The sequence below is a fragment of the Mercurialis annua genome, linkage group LG2 (genome assembly GCF_937616625.2).
Source record: "Mercurialis annua linkage group LG2, ddMerAnnu1.2, whole genome shotgun sequence".
Taxonomy (NCBI): domain Eukaryota; kingdom Viridiplantae; phylum Streptophyta; class Magnoliopsida; order Malpighiales; family Euphorbiaceae; genus Mercurialis; species Mercurialis annua.
The window spans coordinates 43,078,621-43,100,776 of record NC_065571.1 but is presented as its reverse complement, the minus strand read 5'-3'; the positions used below and the strand labels follow the sequence as shown (position 1 = coordinate 43,100,776).

General features: G+C 34.4%; 1 protein-coding gene across 1 annotated transcript; it reads left to right on the top strand.

The window, feature by feature from the left end:
• Positions 1 to 2,513: 2,513 nt before the first annotated feature.
• LOC126668817 (serine/threonine-protein kinase RUNKEL) lies at positions 2,514 to 8,874 on the top strand. The gene is made up of 10 exons (XM_050362009.2): positions 2,514 to 2,748; positions 2,824 to 2,913; positions 3,371 to 3,423; positions 3,552 to 3,627; positions 3,754 to 3,815; positions 3,914 to 3,992; positions 4,080 to 4,139; positions 4,283 to 5,890; positions 6,132 to 7,001; positions 7,589 to 8,874. Exons 1-10 carry the CDS (start codon positions 2,701 to 2,703, stop codon positions 8,672 to 8,674), a joined length of 4,032 nt encoding a protein of 1,343 aa, XP_050217966.1. The 5' UTR covers positions 2,514 to 2,700; the 3' UTR covers positions 8,675 to 8,874.
• The last annotated feature ends 13,282 nt before the right edge of the window (positions 8,875 to 22,156 follow it).

The window sequence follows — 22,156 nt, the reverse complement described above, 5'->3', positions numbered from 1 at the left end:
GGACAGTAGATTATTAGGGGTCCTCAGCAATATCATTATGAGTCCTTTGCTCGTTTACTAGCGAATTGGATGCGGAATCCAGCTTTGAATCTGCGCGTATAGCTCGTACTTGATTGATTAGAACGTTTCAACTTAGTTTTAATGACTAAAATTGAATGATTTGAGTGTGTGTAGGGGGGCAAACTAAGGTCTTTTTACTAGGGTTTGTGCTTTTTCTGGTTTTGATTTTTAGTCAATTTTCCGGTCCCTAGCTAAGCTGATTAGTAGCTGTATTTATAGTGACATAAGGTGACCTAGGGTTTTTAGGGTTAGGTTAATGTTAAATTACTATTCTATCTTTTTTAATTTTAATTAAGATTAAGGAGATAATTAATGAAGGAGTTCGGATTTGGAAAATCTACATTAAAAAGAGTAAATCCCGTATTAAGACTTGATGGCTAAGTAAAACACATCTAAAAGTTATTTTTGGTGCCCGAAAATGTTTTAAAAGTCTCATAGGGGCTGATGGGTTTGAGTATGGTCAATTTTAGTTTGTTAAACTTGCAAATTGGCCCATAAACTTCTAAAATATTGCAATTAGTCAAAATTTTGGAATTTGACTACAATTTCTTTGGATTTTTATGGGCTATTCACGACTAATTATATTTTAACCCTTCAAGTTCGCAACTATGCACTGATTGCGCTTGCCTAAATTCTAGCGAACAAATCGATAACTCGTTACCCGGACGAATTTCTCTGGAAATCAGCATTGGACGCTTCAGTTCCTTATGATTTTTTATCTGTCCGAAAATAGGTTTCTACAATACTCTACTATATATAGAAGACTTACACTCATTTTAGATCATTTTTCACACACACACAAACATAGCCGCACTTCTCTCTTTTCTCTCTAGTTTATTCCTCTCAAATTTTTCTCTCCTCTCTCTCTCTCCACTTCTCTCAACTTTCTTTCTGTTCGTCTATATCCGCCGTACACATCTACCTCCGCCCCACATCGCTTTTTTTTTCATCTTGATGTCGCACGTCTTTCAGTGGATTTCTCATCGTGTCTCTCGTTGTCTCGTTTTTTCCGGTGAATTTCTCATCGCAGCGATTGTTCCATTGATTTTCTCGTCACTATGTTTCTTTCGATATGGGTTCCTCGATATCGTTTTTAGTTTTTTTTGTAATATTTTTAGGCTTTTTGTTAAGAGATTATTGTAGATCTATTACTTTTTTGTTTATAAAATTCTTATATTGTTCATATAATTATTTTGTCTTTCTCTTATTAATAGATTTGTTATTTTAATTTAATGCTACTGATTTTGGAAAAGTAAATTGGTGTATGGTTTATTTGTAGTGTTTTAATAGTGTATTTACGCTATAGTGTATTTCTGGTGTATATATAGTGCATTTATGGTGTTTTTCTAGTGTATCTATATTTTTCTGGTGTATTTACGTTGTTTATGATGTATTTGCAGTGTTTTTATGGTATACATTATAAAAAAAAATACTACAAAAGACTATAGATATACTATATATACACCATAGATACATTATTAAAACACTATAATTACATTAAAAATATCATAAATACACTATCAAAACACTATAATTAAACTAAAAACATCATAAATACACTATAAAACACTATAGTCCACTAAAAAATAATATTAAAAAACACCAAAAATAATCTCCAGAAAAAATCTATAAAAAGAGCATAAATTGGTAAAAAGTGAAAAAATATATTTTAGAAATTAAAAGAAAAAAGTTTTTTTGGTCAAAAAAAAAAATACGACTTTTAATTATGTCTGAAAATAAAAGTTGAAAATAAAATATAAAATAGTATACTCTAAAAAAATTCATCTAAAATACATTGGTATAATATAATAAATTTAATTGATATAATAGATCATAAATAAATGTTATTAACGTTAATTAATTTTAAAAATTAAAAATTTGAAGTATTTTATTTACTTTTAATAAAAATTCTAATTAATTCGACATTAATTATAAATAAAATAAATTAAATAAATTAATATAACTAATAATAAATTTAATTAATATATAAATTAACCAGTCACGTGGATCATTTTTTACAAAATTTAGGTATTTATGTAAAAACCATAAAAATGTTGTACACGGTGGTAGTCAATAATTGTGGTTGGACACAAGCTTAGCTTTAAACGAGACATGGTTTTGATTTAAATAAAATGTCAACGCACCCTTTGAATTTGTGATACATGGTCATCTAGCTCAGTTTATATATTTTTAAGCAATTAACCCATAAACTCTTCATATTTGGGGCAAATAACTCCATAATTTATATTTCGGTTTCAAAAAATAGATTTAGGATAATTATATCGCAACAATTAGGGAAGTATCTAATTACTTTTTTATATCTTTCACCTCTGATTTATATATTATGTATTTTAAAAATATAATTATGGTGTTATTTGGTCAAAAATAAAAATATTTGAGGTTAGTTGTTAAAAAAATATAAATTGGATTATAGGGGCCTTATCACAAGTTTAGAAGGGGCATTCTCCCTGTGTTCCTTTTGATTTTGAATCAAATTCCCGCCCACTCCCATTTCACTTTCTTACTTCTATTCTAAATCATAGCTCTGTTCTTCTATCTGAATCGAGCACTCAAAACGGCAGCCTGATCTTACCGTTTTATTCAAACCCGAACCCTAATGAGAGAAAATCCTTAAGCAACATGAACCATTTCCACATCTACGAAGCCATTGGCCGTGGCAAGTACTCGGTATGTCAGTTCAACCTAACTCTACATTTCTCTCCATTTCTTCAATTCAATTTCTTGTGTATTTTGTGTCTGCAGACTGTTTATAAAGGGAGAAAGAAGAAGACTATTGAATATTTTGCTGTTAAGAGTGTAGATAAGTCTCAAAAGACCAAGGTTCTTCAGGAAGTGAGTTCATTTTGCCCTAATTTCTGATTATGCTGCGATTCTGGTGAAATTCATAATTTTGATTTGTTTAATTGATCATTTGATTAGGTTTATATGTGTAGTTGAAGTGTTGTATAAGCTGTAATATTGCATTTATAAGTGATTAGAACAATTCAATGGTTCAAATTTGGAGTACTTCTTTTCTCATTGTTTTTAATATAACCGGGAACGTTTGAACTTGGAGCTTCGAAATTTTAATATTACGTCTATTTTTTTAGGCCATGCTTGCGAGTTGGATTCTATTGTGTCAGTTTTTTTATGTTTGGAAGATTCATTATTTTCTTTGAATTGTTTTTTTTTTGAAAGAAAATGAAAGCACTCATGACTTGTATTGAAACACTCTTAAATGGTTTTGCTGGATGTAACTTATCCTTACTTTATTTAAATCTTGTTGCCTTTTTGTTGACATTATTTGCAGGTCAGGATTCTTCATTCTTTAGATAATCCGAATATTTTAAAATTTTGCTCATGGTAAGGCTTGCTTATAATTTCTTACTGTAATTCTAATGCTGGTTCTTGAAACTCAGATTTAAATACTCTTTTCTTATTAGCTTTTTTTTAATCCAATCGTGTTCCTGTCTTACTGGTGAATGTATTAGGTACGAAACTTCTGCTCACTTGTGGTTAGTTTTGGAATACTGCGTTGGTGGAGATCTCATGACGCTATTACGGCAGGTATTAGCAACTCAGATTTTAGGAAAATTTCACATTTCTGGTCTCCACCTTAAGATTTTTCTCTAGATTTTCATGTATTGTAACTAAGATAAGGACTCGTAGCTAAGAACATCTGATGCATTGCAGGACAGTAAGTTACCTGAAGACTCAATTCATGATCTTGCCCGCGATTTAGTTAGAGCTCTGCAGTAAGAAATGCTACATGTGTTTTTTGTTCAACTTTCTACCTGACGCATGGTGAAGTTTTCTATCTTCAACTTTTATTCTGACATGGAAGCTTTTTCAGGTATTTACATTCTAAGGGAATCATCTACTGTGATTTAAAACCATCAAACATTCTCTTGGATGAGAATGGACGTATTAAGGTGAATACTTATTTTACTGATCTTAAGGGGATCAAGTTAGTGTAATGTTTTTAATGTGTAAAACTTTCTGATGCATGTGGAATGCAGCTATGTGATTTTGGGTTGGCAAGAAAATTGAGTGAAATATCTAAAACTTCTTCTTCTATGGTGAGTTGGCTCTAACTGTTGCAGCATATCATATAACATACCATGTATACACGATGTAATTTGGCATCATAATTTCAAATTATTAATTTAACTTTATGCTTATAGTTATTAACAGAAATAACTTCACTTGTGTAATTTGTTAGTTACCCCAAGCAAAACGTGGTACACCCTGTTATATGGCTCCAGAGCTCTTTGAGGACGGAGGTGTTCATTCATATGCATCTGATTTCTGGGCTCTAGGTTGTGCACTTTATGAGTGCTATGCAGGAGTACCCCCATTCGTGGGCAGAGAGTTCACACAGCTTGTGAAATCTATCCTTTCAGATCCAACACCACCACTACCTGGAAATCCAAGCCGTCCTTTTGCTAACCTAATAAATTCTCTTTTGGTGAAAGATCCAGCTGAAAGAATACATTGGGATGAGCTCTGTGGGCATGCTTTCTGGAGAACTAAATTTGCCACTGTTCCCTTACCTCTTCAACCTGCTTTTGATGATATGATAGAACTTCATGCGAAGCCATGTCTCATAGAACTTAATGGAGACAGATCATTACAAAATAAAACCCCTCCTAAACATCGTGAAAAAGATGCAAAAGGGACTCCAAAGCATGATAAGGTAATCAGGCATGAGACACCAGTAAAGAGTACACCAAGTAGCCGAAAAATTCAACCAAAGGCCAGTGGCAGAGTAGTTGAGGACAAACAGAGGGGTCCTTCTGGTGCTAATAGGGGTGTCAATCTCCTTAGGCTATCGAGAATAGCAAAATCAAATCTGCAGAAGGAAAATGAGAAGGAAAATTATAGGAGGCCCATGCCTAACAGCTCTGAAAATGATTCTGAGGTTAAAATCGAGAACACGGATATGGAACTGGATTTCAATGAGAACACAGAAGATGACACACATGATGAACCTGATGGATCTGAAACCCCTGGCTCCACAATTATACCTGAAGAGTCGGATAGTAACCAACATCAACTAGAAACCTCACCTATGGTTAGCACACCCGCCACAGATGAATCAAGAACAAATGATCAGGACTCATATTTAGAGCATGTTGACATGGCAGCAAGTGCACTAAGTGCCAGTCCTCAGGTCAAAACTCAGAGAGCTAAAGAAGGCTCAGGGTCAGCCAGTGAAGCTGTCTCTTCAAAGTCATCCAATAATCTTTCGGAGGTCCTTTGGCACCCATCTGATCTTTCTGTCAGACCCGTGATGCCAAGCAGAAAAGCTGATAAAGCATTGGAAATAGTTCATTCTCTTCCATTTGAGGCGCTGCAACCATCTGATTTTGTCAAAATGTCTAAGGAACAGCTGGATACAGTCAATAGCAGAATTATATCTGTTTTTAATGGGAACACAAGTATTGGTGAGAAGCAAAATCTAATTAGATACCTAGAGATGTTGAGTAGCCAATCTGATGCAGCTAATATTCTGACAAATGGGCCAATAATGCTTATACTTGTTAAAATGCTCCGACTGTCCAAGACTTCCGCTTTGCGTGTTCAACTTGCTTCGCTAATTGGCTTGTTGATTCGCCATTCTACTTTTATCGAAGATGATTTGGCAAATTCTGGAATTTTAGGGTCCCTTACTGATGGCCTCAGGGACAAGCTGGAAAAAGTTAGAAGATTTTCAATGGCTGCTTTAGGTGAGTTGCTGTTTTACATTTCTACCCAGAGTGACCAGACTAGAGAAAACAATCCGCAAGAATCTCCATCAAAGGATAGCCGTTCTACATGTGGTTGGCAGGTTGCATTTTCATCTTAATACCGTAACTTTCATATTTATGTGTCAGTTACATTTGATTGGTTTTCATGTGTCTGTTTAATAATTGCTGATATGCTATTTATGATAATCTTTATATTTGCTGAATTTCAAGAGTAAAGTAATTTGAGAGGAATTGTTGCTGGTAAGGCAGCATAAAGTCCTCTACACTCTTTTTTCTCCCTGATTTGCTTTGCTTCTAAAAATATCTCTCAACTTGTTACAGGTTCCAAACTCTTTGATTTCATTGGTCTCATCTGTCCTACGTAAAGGGGAAGATGATATAACTCAACTTTATGCACTGCGGACAATTGAAAATATTTGCAGTCAAGGGGAGCACTGGACAGCTCGTGTCACCAGCTCAGATTTGATCAAAAACCTGTGCTATATATATAGAGCAACAGGGAAACAAGAGAGCATGAGGCTTTCTGCAGGATCATGTTTGGTTCGGTTGGCTCGGTTCAACCCCCCTACCATCCAATCTGTTATAGAAAAGTTATCTTTTAAAGATATAGCATCTACTCTTATTAAGGGCAGTCCCCGCGAGCATCAAATAAGTTTGAACCTCTTAAACATGGCCATGCTCGGAAGCCATATGATCACTAATATTGGGCGCCATCTTTTACCTTTGGCAGAGGATAAAAATCTGATTGGGAGCCTTTTGTCTCTCACGGAACATGGTAGTGAAATTTTGAAGGGAAAGGCGCTGCTTTTTATGGCTCTTCTTTGCAAGAATGGTAGGAGATGGCTACCACACTTCTTTTGCAATCCAAGATTACTTTCTGCAGTGGACAGGCTGGCAAAAGAGAAAGACAGCTACTTGCAGCAGTGCTTAGATGCATTTGTGCGAATTGTGGCCTCTACTATACCAAGCTTATTGGATGTCATTACTACAGATATTCAGCAATTGATGGGAGGAAGGCGACATGGTCAGATCTCTGCTAATACCAACCGGATTGCGCTAAAGACAAACATTCATTTGTTTCCTGTCGTTCTTCATCTTCTTGGAAGCTCCTCTTTTAAACGCAGAGTGGTGAATAATCAAGTTCTGCAGCAATTGGCAAATTTGATCAAGGTTGTGGAAACATCATTTCAGGTGGGTATTGTTTTTAATTCATCTGCGGTATTTGCTGTATTATTTATTGGCTATTTTGGACTGCATTTTAAAATATTATAACTTCTAAAATTAAGTCATAGCTGGAGATCCCATCCTATTCGCTAGTTAAAAACATGCTTATACACGTACTACCTGTAGATTCTCGAGTCATCTTTGGTGGAAAACAATTTAGGGTATGAAATTGCTAGTATAAGGCCTGTATAGTTGACAATTTGATGTCATGTCGCACATAGTCAGTTTCCCTAATCAACTGGTTTTACATCTTGCTCATTGCTATATCAAGCTTGGACTATCTTATCCAAATAGTGCATTTATCTTTTGTGAAATGCTTGGGCAAGAAACAAGCATCACATATCTGAAAATATGTGAAAGAATTTCTGAAGAGGTCAGTGAGCATGTGTTTAGTTTAAGAGTAGACTTAGTTTGGTTTGGGAGTTGAGAAGATGAAATTTGTCCTTTTATAACAACCAAAAATTTTACTGTCTAGATGATATTTTCTTCTTGGAAAGGCAACCGTGTTTGAGTACTGGAAAAACTTGCTATAAATTTTTTTGTTTATCCTTCAGGGAAGAGATGACTTCCAGATAACCCTTCTTCAAGTTGTTGAATCGGTTGCAGAGGAGCCTGTCTTAATTCTTGAAAGCCCTGATATCTTCATTGGTGAAATTCTTCCAAGTTTGGCTGTCCTATACAAGGGCAATAAGGATGGTGATGCCAGATTTCTATGCCTGAAAATACTGTTTGATGTGATGATCATCTTATTGAATGAAACTTTTGAGAACGAGCAGAGATCAGAAGCTTTGAAGTCAATATCTAATAATCATTTCCTACCTCTCTACCCAGCACTGATTGAAGATGAAGATCCCATTCCCATGTATGCACAAAAGCTTCTTGTGATGCTCATCGAGTTTGATTACATCAAAATTTCGGACATTATACATCTGAAGACGGTCTCTCGATGTTTTGAGTTATTTCTGGGGGATTTATCAAGTGCCAATGTAAATAATGTTAAGCTATGCCTGGCTTTGGCATCTGCTCCTGAAATGGAATCTAAGTTACTTACGCAGCTGAAAGTAGTCAGGAGGGTTGGAAACTTTTTGGAGTTTGTGTACGCAAAAGATATGGAAGATTTTCTTGAGCCAACTCTCGGACTGTGTAGGGCCTTCCTTGTTTGTTCTGTTGGCAGTGATAGAGGATTATCATACAGACAAGAACCGGGACTCTTAAATGATGATACTTCTTCTGATCATCAGTATTGCGTAAGGGATATAATGGACCTGGGTAGCAATCTAGGTGTGTTGCTGGAGTTGAGTGGGTCCTCCGACTCAAATGTTGCAGATATAGCTTCGGAATGTGTAGTACTGTTGCTCAAGGCAGCTCCAAGGGAAGCTACAACTGGATTCCTAACTAACCTTCCCAAGGTTAGTTCAATCCTCGAGTCGGGTGGCGTGGCCCCCATTGTTTTGCGGCGGATGCTGCATGGTCTCGGTTATTCTTGCAGGCACTACCTGTTGCATGCAATGATATTGTCGATATCTGTAGCTGATATTTCAAGGGTTGAAGCTGCTGTTATGGAACTCAAAGGTTCACCCCTAACTGATTTAGCCAATGCTGCTTTGACAGAGCTGCACCGCCTACCGCGCTGCATTTAGAGATTTTCACTGCTGAGATGCATCAAAGTTAAGTTTGATCATTGAAGGACATGGAGATCTTTTGTAATGCATTATATAGTATAGAGCCTTACAATTTGTACTTGTATTTGTTGAACCTCAGAGGAAGGGTAAGTGGAATTAATTACTATTAAGATTTCTTTCAGCAAATAATTAATTCCTATTATTTACTATTTTTACTATTTCTCATGCTATGTAAGGTCTATATAACGCCTAACGTTTTTAATCAGAGACAAAAAAGCCCTCACGTCTAATAGGGCCGTTAATGGAGTTTGACTTGGACAAATTTAATCCTGAGAAAATTAGAGTAGTTACGGACTTTGACCATTTTAATTAGAATAATACGGCCTCAAAAATGAGAATTGAGATTTACGGGGCCCTTTTAATTTATTTGAATTTTAGGATTTTAGTTAGCAATTATAGATTTTCAAATTAGAAAAAAGTCATTATCATAAATGGTAACCTCTCTCTTCTAATTGCCGATTGCATGTAAACATTTGAAATAGATTCTTCCAAGAATATCTCCGAAAATTACTGCATAAATAACTCCACAAACAACTCCCCAATCCCACTTTTCAAATCTCTCCTATTTCTTTGATTTTAGGTAGACACAAATTCTGGAATGGCGAAAACTAGGGCGACTTCAACAAATAATTCTGATAAGAAATCATCCTCATCAAAGACACCCGCAATGGCAAAATCGAAGAGGGTATCTAGCAAACGGAAAGTTGATTTTGATTATGCTCAAACTTCGAGTAAGAACCCTAAAGCTCTTAGTAATCAAGGAGATAGTGATAGTGATTTCGAGGCATTCACTCTCACTGATAATCAAAAGAAGAAAAAAATTGTTCCTTCTCCTCATACTTCTGTTAAGGTAATTTTTATTAAAATTCTTTATTTTTTTTACCTTTAATTGATTTTTGTATTTTGTTTCCTGTGATTCAATAATGTATTTTAGGGTGTGTAACTAAATGTTGTCTATTGGTTGTTTTGTTTAGATGTGTTTAAATTATGTATTTGTTTTCTTAATTTTTCAATTCTTTTAATGCATGTTAGATGTTCTTAATCTGTTTATGGTTAATATTTAGTTGTCTGTTGGTTATCTATGGGTGAACTGAGATTAGAATGTATTTATGTGTTAGACTCTTTTTATGAACTCTGTATTGTGTTAGTTATGTTAGTTTTTATTTTTTTTATGCATTTTATTTGTTTCTTGATTGTGTAAGGGTTCTTATGGAGTTATCTGATGATTAACTATAGGTGAACTGAAAGCAGTCGTTGGAGTGGGACGAAGATAGGCGAACGATGAATGAAAGCGAACGATGAACGAAGGCGCGATAGCTGGCAGCTGTTGTATTTTTTATTGTAATTGGGATATTAGTAATTATTTAAAAATAATGGCCAAACCCATCCTCAGGTCCCTCTACTCTTCATCTTTTTTTCATTTGGTCCTCTTACTTCCATTTGACGTATTTGGGTCCTTTGAACTTCTATTTTGTCGTTTTTGTGCCCTTACTTGGACGGAAGCCTGCGCGTTCGTTTCAAACGCTGTTAACTGACGGAGATGGTTTTACACGTAATTAAACAGGGAAAAATGAATTCCACGCTGTCACTATGCAGCTGACATGGAATAAAGAGGTTGGTGTGACTTGGAATTAGGGTTACAAATATTAGGTATAAAATAGAACATATTTCTCATTTCATTTCTTACCTTTTTTTACTTTCACTTTTCTTCTCAAATAGCCAGTGCCGCTCTGTATTTTGTTTGTCTCAACAATGGAAGATGAAACTGACTACGATGGTGTCATTCCTGCTGGAGAAATCCGCAACTGTAAGTGCGGCAAGAAGGCAAGGGTGTTACTCTCATGGTCAGAGAAGAACCCAGGACGAAGATTTTTTCGCTGTGAGGTTAGTTGTCCTTCTTACTCGAATTTTAGGGTTTCTCATTAACTGTGTTATGGAGTTTGAACGATTTTAGGGTTAGGATTTGAACGATTTCTGGGTTAGGGTTTGAACGATTTCTGGGTTAGAGTTTGAACGATGTTAGGGTTAGGTTTTGAACGATTTATGGACTTTTCTTGACTCCAGCTATTAGGGTTTGAACGATTTCTGGGTTTTTCGTTTATGTATGCAATTAGGTTAATTGTTGTTTTAATTTCAAATTTTTTTGATTTGATTTACGTTTCCTGGATTGGTACTAATTGGTGGCTCTGGCTGTATTTAATTGTAGGGCAACCAATGTTCCTATTTCCATTGGTATGATGAAGAGTATTCCCAGCATATTAAAGCGATGCTTAACAAGCTCAAACGTGGAGAAACTGCCAGGAATAAGGAGGGAGAATACTTGAGGATGGAAATATTTCGCTTGCAATACTTGATGGAGCACACAAGCACCCTCGATGCTGTTCAGTTGGAGAAGCAGCATAAGGAAATGAAGATGGAGAAAATGAAATTGGAGAGTGAGCTTAGCGAGGTTAGGACTGAGCTGAAGACCGAGATGAAAAAGAATGCACTGGAGATGAAGGATTATGTGAACCAGATTAGCTCACTGAAAAAGCAAAAGGAGATCTTCAATTATTTTACCATTGCTGTTGTTGCTGTGTTGATTAGCATGATTATTTTCATGCAATTTTAAGTATGTATTTAGTAGACTTGCAATGCCTAAGTGCAAGTCTATTTTGATGTAGTAAGTACTTTGACTGCTGATGGAGGTATTATTAGGATTTGAACAATATTTTGTAGGCCTGTAATGTATTAAGTACTTAATGTTGAATGTTTGGCCTATTATTAGTAATTTGTGGTTAAATTTGACTTAGTAAATTTGTTTGATTTAGTTGCATAATAACAAGGCATTACCAATTTTTAGGAACACTGCAGTCAAATGAAATAAGCTTTACCAAGTTCAGCCTGATATGCAACTAAACACCTGATATGCAACTAAGCACCAAATAAGCTTTACCAACTAAAATAAGCACACACAGTATAAATAAGCCTGATAACACTTCATTTAGAACAAGTAAAGAGTACACTTCATTGAAGGAGTAATTAGTGCATTAAACCCCTGTGCTAATACATACACCAAAGCTGGGGCATCAAAACAAAAAACAGTGCACTAAACCCAACTTTGCACCAAGCTAAAGTAACTAGTGTAGTAAACCCCTGTGCTAATACATACACCAAAGCTGGGGCATCAAAACAAAAAAACAGTGCACTAAACCCAACTTTGCACCAAGCTAAAGTAACTAGTGTAGTAAACCCCTGTGCTAATACATACACCAAATCAGGGGAATCAAAATACCAAACATACGTGCACTAAAGCCAACTATGGACCAGCCTAAATTAACTAGTGTCACTAAACCCCTGTGCTAATAAATACACCAAAACAAGGGCATCAAAATACAAAAATATCACCATATTAATGAGAGTTTGTTTTCTCAAGTATCAAAATAACAGAAGCAAAGATCAGTTCTGTTCTTTGGGAGGGCATGTGCTGGAACCAGGCTTCTTAGGAGCCCTCAGTTGTTGCTGCAGCTGGGTGATGCTAACTGCTTTCTGTCCTTGCCACTTTAACACTGTAGGTTTTTTCACATAGCTCCTATTAGAGGGTACTGCAACTTAAGTTGATGGTGCAACCTGAGTTGAGGCAGCAACTTGAGAACGTGTAGTATATCTACCAAAGACGGGTGCAGCAGTCTTTGATCCAGGATGCAAACACAAACAAACAAATTATTAAGATCACTCTATAATTAGACCATCTACATTAATGACAAAAATACTCACATTGAGTGTTCCTTTCCCTGTATATTCACTAATAAAGGTGCCTGCTCCAACAAATGGTTTCCATGGCTTCTTTCCTTTGGGTTGCACTGGCTGCTTGCCTTTGGGTTGCACTGGCTGCTTGCCCACTGGTTTCTATGGCTGCTTGCCTTTCGCCTGAAGTGACCCCTTTGCTGTTATCTGAACTGTCTCCTTCTCTGTGGTATGAACCTTCTGCTTCCCTTTGCCTTTGGCTTGATCAGCCTGCTTCCCTTTGCCTTTGGCTTGATCAGCTTGCTTCTCTTTCCCTTTGGCCTGATCAACTTTCTCTTTCCCTTTGCCTTGAACAGCTTCCTTCTCTTTCCCTCTGGCTTGAGCTGGCATTTGGACAGGTTCATTTATCACTATGCCTTTAAAGTGACCAGCCCTCATAGCTTCAGTAAAGTCATTAAGTTGAGTGACAGCTTCCTTGAAGTTAGCAATGTGCTGTGAACTCAGTGGTGTATTGTCCATGTCATCTGGTTGTGTAAACCTAATGCTCTCTTGTTCACAATCTGCAGTGTTCTTGTCCCTTTCATTCCTACTAGAAGATCCCCTTGATCTTTTCCTTTTTTTTGTTTTAGTAAATTCTTTTACTATTTCAGCAGAAGGTCTGACCACTCCACTAGGCGACGCTTCAGTAGTTCTTTTCTTTGGTGTAGGAAGTGGAATAGTGGGATCCTGACAATAGAACAAAATCATTGGTGTTAGAACATTTACAAATCAATAATGGAAATCAAAGAGCAAGTAAATATTGTATCTTACCCTTGCTGGGCACCCTCTGATATTATGACCTACATTACTGCAGTGTTTGCATCTCATCTGTCTCCCATGCCTTGATAACCTTCCTATTTTTTTTAGTTCATGACAGTCCCTTTTTCTAGCCTTTTTAGGACGTCCAGGCATCTTCCTAATAGGTGGGGGTTCGATGGGATCAAATCCAGTTTCTGGCCACATGTTCTTTCCTTTAACAGGTTGCATCATAAAGTTGTAAGCAGCTTTGTACTTCTCCTCCTTGTACCAGTCATGGACATACGCTTCAGGGTTTTCTTTTGCACTGAAAATTGCAGAAATGGCATGCTGACATGGAATGCCTGTGAGATTCCACTCGCGACAGGTGCAAGCTCTAATGGTAGTGTTGACTGTGTGCTTCACATTTGCATCATAAATGTTACTTACTTCATACCCGTCATCACCATTCCACAACATTTGCCACAAATAGGACAACTCCTTATTCCTTTCTAGCTTCTTCATTGCTCTAGGAGCAATATCATTAATCCAACCCTCGCACATTCTTCTTTTTACATGCAGTCTAGTCATAACTTGTACTCTTATTGCTTCCAACATGCTGATTATTGGCAAACACCTGAAACAAAAACATCCAAAAACATATGAACCAGCAAACACAAGATTGAACTATGCATACCTATGAACCAGCAAACACAAGCAAAAACATACCGAGCATCTAGGATCCACCCGTTAAAAGTCTCGACAAGATTGTTATCGATAACATCACACTTGACAGTCGTCCTGAAATAAGCCTTGCAAAAAGTTTCGATATCATACGCTAAAACATCTTGCACCATTCCTTCCCCCATCAACTCCAGCTTCTTGAGATTTTCCCTTAACTCTTGTACAAAAGTGGATTTTGCAGCAGTCCAAAAGCCAAGCTTTCTATCTTCCCCTCTCCAACTTTTGGCCACAGCAGCATACACGTGCCTTGCACATCTCCTGTGCTCGACTTCTGGCAAATTTTCTCTGATTGCAACTTCCAAACCCTGCAATCATTAAAGTCAGTCAGGCAATCATTCAATAAATACAAAGAAACTTATTTACTATAACTTAAATAAATATAGTATTACGTACCTTTTGCATGTCACTTATAATGACAAACCCTTCTCCATTTTCTAATTTCAGATCATACTGCAGACAACTAATGAACCAGCTCCAATTGTCTTTGTTTTCGACTTGGACAACTGCCCATGCCACTGGGAACATTTGATTGTTCCCATCACGACCAATGGCACATAGCAGCTGCCCCTTACACAAACCCTTCAAAAAACATCTGTCCATTCCCAAAATTTTTCTACACCCAGCAAACCACCCTTCTTTGCAAGCCGAAAAGCATACATAAAACCTGTTAAAGTGAAGGAGGTCAGTTGCATCATCCTTTATTCCATTCACAAAACAAGTTGTCCCAGGGTTAGTATCCATCAACTCCTCAGCATAGTCATACAGTCTCTTATACTCCTCTCTTGTCATCGTGACAATGTCATCGTACAATATCTTCTTCAGGTTATTACACACAGTCATGCTAACCTTAAGCTTTAACTCAGTTCTGCAAAGGTCCCTCAACTCTCTCAATTTGATAAATGGTTGAGACATGAGTTTTTGGCGAAGATGTTTTGCTAAAAACTTGCTGGTTGCCAATGGATTCTCGTTGGTGATGTAACATCTATGTTGATTGACATATGTCCTCACCACTAGATCTCCTGCCCCACCATAGTTACTTGCTAAGAACACCCAGGGACAACCATCTCGACAAGCAGCACGAACCCTCCTCTTATCATTCTTCACAAAGTGCACCCCTAACTTTTTCAGAACAGCATACTTGCAAATAGCATGCCTACACTCTTCCAGATTTCTAAATACCATGCGAAGGCAGAATACAGGGATAGCAGTTTCTGGGTCATAAAATATCTTAGAGCTAGGTCTCCTCAGGGCCTCTTCACATTCATCATCAGTTCCACTGTAGTAACTTCCTAATTCATCACTGTCGTAATAGACACTTTTATTCCCATCCTTACTGTCTTCCCCTACACTAGAGGCATCACTGTCTTCCTCTTCCTCAAACTCATAACTGGCATCACTGTCATTTTGTTCTTCACTAACTGCTGCTCCCTCCTGTTTACCCCCTGACTCTTTAACTCTTGGAGTAATGTCATGGTTAGACTTTCTCACATTCCTTCGAGCATCTTGTAACTCCTCATCATCTGTCATAATACTGACATTTACACAAACATTATCAAATGTTTGGTCATCTTCTTCTCCTGACTGCTCACCTCCCAACTGCTCACCTCCTAACTGCTCACCTCCTAACTGCTCAACCCCTACCTGCTCACGTGCTACTTCTTCAACCCTAGCTTGCTCAACTTCTTGAAGCCCTACTCCTTCAACCCTCTCAGCCTCTGCTACCACTGCCTCCTCAAACTCTATATCCTCAAACCCCATTTCTTCAATATCTACTTGTTCTAACCCAACCTCCTCAACACCCACATTCTGATCAAACTCTTCAACAACAACATTCTGATCTAACTCCTCAACAACAGGAAAATGTTCAAGATAAAAATTCAGCATATCACCATTTTTTATAGTTCCAACCCTATCAAACAAGCTTCTATCATTATATATGAACATAAACTCAGAAATGGCATTTTGCTCCTTGTAATACAGCCCACTAATTCTTGGATACCCTAAATTTGTAACATGTTTCATGACCACACTGTAACAAAAGCAATCGATTTCACACAGTTCATCAACCAATGTGTGTTTTCCATTTTTATACTTATTGTTGCTAAATGTACCACCGTGGTGAATAACAATACCAACACATTTGTTAGACATATTCCTGAAAGAAAAAAAAATCCCAATTAGGGAAACATTTTTACTGCATAAAATTAAAAACCACACCATATTTGTACAATTCACACAATCAGGAGGTTTTTTTTTATTACAATACAAGGGTATAATATAGGTCAAAACTACCAAAGAGTTCCAGTTAGGGCAGCATGTTTTTTTACCAGTCTGGTACATTTGGGCAAAAAGTAAATACAGAACGACAAGAGAAACATCATTTATCAGTTCAAACCAACCACTGTTAAAACCCTAGCTTTTAATTAAGTTTGACAGCATATAATAAATGAAAAACGACAACACAACCAGACTTAAACAGTTCAAACCAACAACAACAAAAGTACAAAACCCTAATTTTTTATTCGACCTTTTGGGGACCACTTCGAATAAACAAACAAATTTCATACAAAATTCAAAAAAACCCTAATTTTTCCAATCAAGGTTTTGGGGACCACATCAAATAAACAAATAGTACATTAAAGTTTAAATATACTAACCTCTGAATCTTCGACAGCAAAACAGAATATGGTCCACTACCCAAGTTCTTCTTCGACAGCAACAAAGACGAATCTACTTTTAAAATAAAATAGGACAAAACTTCGCTTTTCACTCAATAGGATTCGTTTAGGGTTTCAATGTACTGGGAAGATAAAGATCATTGCCATTAATTTAGGGATCGTCAACTGAGATTGATTTAGGGTTTACAAATAGTGCGATTAATTTAGGTTTTCACTGGCTTCGATTAATTTAGGGTTTCAAGTCTGATAAAAAACGAAGGTATTAGGTTTTAAATGAGGAAAAACGATCGACTGCTAAAGTGGTAGAGGAAAATGATTCGTTTTGGGTTTAATTTAATTTTTTACTGATATGAGTAAAACGTCGCCGTTTTAATTTTTTGAGTTGTCATGAACAAAACGGCGCCGTTCGTTTCATCTACTCAGCATCCACGCGTTTATTATGAAAAGCACATGTGGAAGGTAGTGGATGGTGACTTGTCCACTACGTGGCTACTCAATCTCGGTTAACAGCGTTTGAAACGAACGCGCAGGCTTCCGTCCAAGTAAGGGCACAAAAACGACAAAATAGAAGTTCAAGGGACCCAAATACGTCAAATGGAAGTAAGAGGACCAAATGAAAAAAAGATGAAGAGTAGAGGGACCTGAGGATGGGTTTGGCCAAAAATAATTAAGGTTAACTATATGTTTTCTAATGGTTAATTAATAGTTAACTAATTCTGTATGATTTTTTTTATATAAAACATGAATATATATTGATAATTTTTTTTAATTACAGTTAATTAATATGTGACTAATAGTTAACTAACCGTTATTTTTATACGTATGATTATTTTTAAAATAATTGATATTTGATGTTCAATTGTTTTTTTGTTATATTTGAATAATTTTGAAAATAATTAGAGGGTAATTATATGTTTCCTAACGGTTAACTATTAATTAATTATACTTGTGTTGGTTATCTAAAACATAAATACATGATGTTAATTATCTTTTTTTATTAGTTAAAGTTAACTAACAAGTGACTACTGGTTAACTGACAGTTAACTAATTTGGTGTACTGTTAATTTTATGATATATTATTGTTAAATTTATCTAAAAATGATTTTATGATGTTAATAGTTTTTTTTATTAAATTTAATTTATTAATGGTTAACTACATGTAAACTGACAAGTATATCAGTTTTTTTTACAAATAAATGAATTTATATTGTGTATTCATATTTGTTGATTGTTTATGATGAGTTGATGAATTTTTCGTTTTGCTGGATTATTTTTATTTTTCAAGTGCTTGTTGTTTTTATTAATTGTTATATATTTATGCTTTGAGATTTTGTAGAAAATTTTGATTCTTGTAACCACTCCTTCCTTTTTTTATAGTTGACATTAATTCTCAAATATCATAAAGTTATTTGTGCAATTTAAAAATTTAAAAAATATGTCATCAACTTTTTTTTGGTTAACAGTAAAAATCTAATTAATTATAGTCATGTAGGGCATTTGTCAATTTTTCTCTTTAAACATGGACTAAATCCTTCTTAAGTTTCTTCTGAGACATCTGAAATCATCTTTTGCTTTGTTTATTTATTTCTTAATTTGTTTTTGACTAGTACTCGGATTGTTACTTATAAAACTTTGCTTGATTATATATGTTCTTTTTAGTTTGGCTTTTTGTATCTATGTGGATGGATGATTCGCAGGATGCGTAATTTTCTTGTTCAATTTGTTTTTGATTATGTTTGTTCAATTATATTTTTGGTATAATCGATCTACTTAATTAAATTGATTTACTCAAAAAGTTTCAATCAATTGTTGGAAAAAACCGCCGACTCCACTGGATTTTAAACATTTTAATAGTGAAGGTATTTTCTAGTATCTTCTTTGCAGATCTTAAAGTGATCAAATAAGTATTTATTCCTTTTCACTCTTTAGATAGTGTGGATCGGATCAATGCAAAATCGGAAAAAAGGTATTTTGTTTATTTCTTTTCTTTTTTGATTTTTGAATTGCTGTTTATAGTTTTTACATTTATCATTTTTTTTCTAATGCATTAATTCACATGGACAAGAACTTTAATTAACTGTTTATTTTCTTATGAAAAATGCCAAATTGAATCATATTTTAGTATCAAAATTTTATGAATATTACAGGAATCCAAAACTCTAGACTGAGAATCTCGCAACAATCTCTCTGATTTTGGAACCGTATTCTTCTCATTTTGAAAGTATACAAATTGAAATGAAAAAGGTTAAAATTCGAATTTGGGGAGATGAAATAATAAATCTCAATTTAAAAATCTAGGACCGTATTTCTCTAATTAATATGGGCTAAACCCGTAATCCCTCTAAAAAAATCTCACTTTAATTATATAAAAAAGCCATTTGTTATGTAATGTACAAAAAATTATTAATTTATTCATTACATGAGATCTATATGAGTAATTAAAAATGTATTATCTTGTAATTTTAATTAATTATTATGTTATCTCGGAATCGCGACCACTCAAAATTATTATTTAAACGATATTATTAAATAACTGAATATTAGTTAATGAAGTTTCAACCATGCATGATAGGCTAAAGCGAATTTATGAAAATCCAAACATCAATTGACCATAAAAATACTAGAAATAGTGCAAATATTCTAACTCATTTTACTTACAATGTCTAAACCAATGGTAAAGTCAATATACCATCTAAAATTGGCAATTCAAGAAATCTAAAATAAAGATCGTTTCGTGAGTGAAATAAATTTCTAGCTCTTCAACTCATCTTTTTAAGGCATTACTTGGAATAAAATCAACTTATCTAGCTAATAGTCACCTTAAGATAAGTATATATAGCAATTTAAAGCTCATAGCACAATAAATTTCAGATTATTGCAAAGGAGAGCTATTTGTGAAAGAATATTAAAAAATTATTATATGCTTAAAGCACTAAACAACAACCAAAACATCATTAATGAATACTCATCTTCAAAAAAAAGCAAAAATCTTCAACAAATTCGGAAAAATTATATACAGTATTCATAACAATGAAGCAAATCGTAAATTACATACCATTATGTAGCGGATGGAATCTAAAATCCAAATTAGATTCTTTTTTTCCACTTTCTACCGCTTCTTTTATGTGACCCTTGTGATCCACAATCTTCACAGTTTCATACTTTTTATTTGAAAATTAAGCAATTTAATATTTAACTTTCAATTCCGTCAACAATTAATTTAATTTGATAATTTGGTACTCAACTTTAAGTTTGATTTTTTTGTCATTTGGTTAAGTTAGAAATTTTTTGTTTGAGTTTGGTTTGGTTATCATGGGTTTGATTGAATGAGTGAGCGTTGTTATTGGCAGTGACGTAGATGCCAAATTGGCAAAAATCTAGTTCGATTTTAAGAATGGCTATAAAAGGTACCAAATACGCTAAAATTTGCTAATTCTGTCAATTTTAAAAGATTTGACTATAACTGACAAAAACCGCAAACGTTTGGTATTGTAATAGGATTAGCCATTAAAACTAAAATATTTATTGAAATAATCAAAACTCAATTAAACACGTCAAAATTTAATTAAATGCTTAGAAATTCAATCAAACCAATCACAATTTAAACCTAATTAAATCTAATTCACCCACCCGCTGCCACACACCCGCCGGATACCACCTCTACAACCTTGGAAAAAAAAAATTCTGACCAAAAATTAAACAAAAATTTAGGAAGAACAGCTTATGTTTTCCCATGGGAGAATAGCCGACTGTTCTTCCATGGAAGAGCCGCCGGAGAAGACCGTCGGAATTTTTTTTAACAGTTGGTAGAAGGCAGTGCAAAAAATATAGGGTCGTTTCGAAATAGACTCGGAGAAAAAAATCGGTGGCGCTTTATAAAATTTTAATTTTAATTTTAGTTGATTTAATTAGATTTAATTAGGTTTAATTGAACGATTAGTTTAATTGGATTTTGATGTGTTTAATTAGGTTTCGAAGTGTTTAATTGAGTTTGACCGTTTTAATAAATATTTTAATTTTAAATATCTTTTTATTTTATATATTTAAATGAAGAAATATGTGAAAATAATTAAACAAAATTATAAATATAAAATTGGTAAATATTTTAAATATTAAGGATGTTTTTGATTTTTTTAAAGGCCTACACAGAAAAAGCTATGGTGCGATGTGAACCAATTTAGACAATATCAGGGTGATAATTGAGCCAACTTCGAATTTAGAGACTTTTTTATTTTTTTAGTTTGACCTATGGGGTTAAAGTGAGCCTTCTTCCAATTATAAACAAATTAATAATCTTCTCAAAAAATATTTAAAAATTAATAAATTAGTGAAAAAGATTGAAAATTGGGATTATTTTCCAAATACCTGTTTTTGGCAAAGTATTTACACCATTTTGACCCATCTTTTCCTCTTATCCAATGCCACCTAATTCGCCAACTTATTTACCAAAATACCTATTATATAAAGAAGCCTTATCTCATTTTAGGTTAAACTTTTACATAGCCACCTTTTTTTCTCTCTCTTCTCTCTTAAAGTTCTCTCTTCTTTTCTTCTTTTTTTTTCATTTTATTTTCAGTTTATCTCCTCCGATTACTTTTCCGTTCGTATTTTCCGTTTGTCTTTCCGGTCGCGCTTCCGTTCGTCTACTTCCGACGGATATCTTGTCGTTTCCGATCGTTTTTCCGTTCGTTTTTCCGTTCGCGCTTGTCCGTTCGTCTCTTCCGTTCGCGCTATGGATTTCTCGACTCCTTTTTTAGATTTGTGTAACTTTTTAGGTTTTTTTGTAATAATTTAAATATTTTGTAAATAAATTATTGTAGATCTATTATTTTTTGTTTATAAAATTGTTCTATTATAAAGAAAAAAATTTTAGTTATGGTGCATTTGTAATAATTTTATAATATGTTTACGTTTTAGTGTATTTTTTGTGCATTTATAGTGTATTTTTGCCGTTTTTATTATATTTATGGTGCATTTACAGTGTTTTTGGTGTATTTGCAGTGTTTATGGTGTATTTGTAGTGTTTCATGGTATAAATCACAAAAAACACTACAAAATGCCATAAATACACTACTTATACATTATATATACACTAATCTTACACTATATAAACACCATAAATATATACACTACTGTTAAACTGTAAAAAATAAAATAAAAAATTACAAGAAAAAATCTATAAAAAAATAAGAATTAACACTATATAAATATATATAGACTATATATACACTAGTCTTACACTATATAGAAAAGCTGCCGGTCGGTTCGAACCGAACCGAAAAACTGAAAATCGAAATTAAAAACCGAAAAAGGTATTTTTGAAATTAAAAATTTAAAAAGTATTTTTCGTAAATAAAAAAATTTAAAAAAAAGTCAAAACTTGCAATATAAAGTTGTAAATAAAATGCCGAAACATGTATTTTGAGAAATTACCACTTAAAAATTTGTCGAGTCATTTTCTTGTTTTGAATTATTTGACATGCTATTACTATAAGTTTTAGGGCGCCAATTTGTGCTT

Coding starts and splice junctions, on each gene's coding strand:
- LOC126668817 (XM_050362009.2), top strand. CDS start 2,701: ATGAACCATTTCCACATCTACGAAGCCATTGGCCGTGGCAAGTACTCG. Junction 5,891..6,131: donor GTTCTACATGTGGTTGGCAG/GTTGCATTTTCA, acceptor AACTTGTTACAG/GTTCCAAACTCTTTGATTTC. Junction 7,002..7,588: donor TTGTGGAAACATCATTTCAG/GTGGGTATTGTT, acceptor TTTATCCTTCAG/GGAAGAGATGACTTCCAGAT.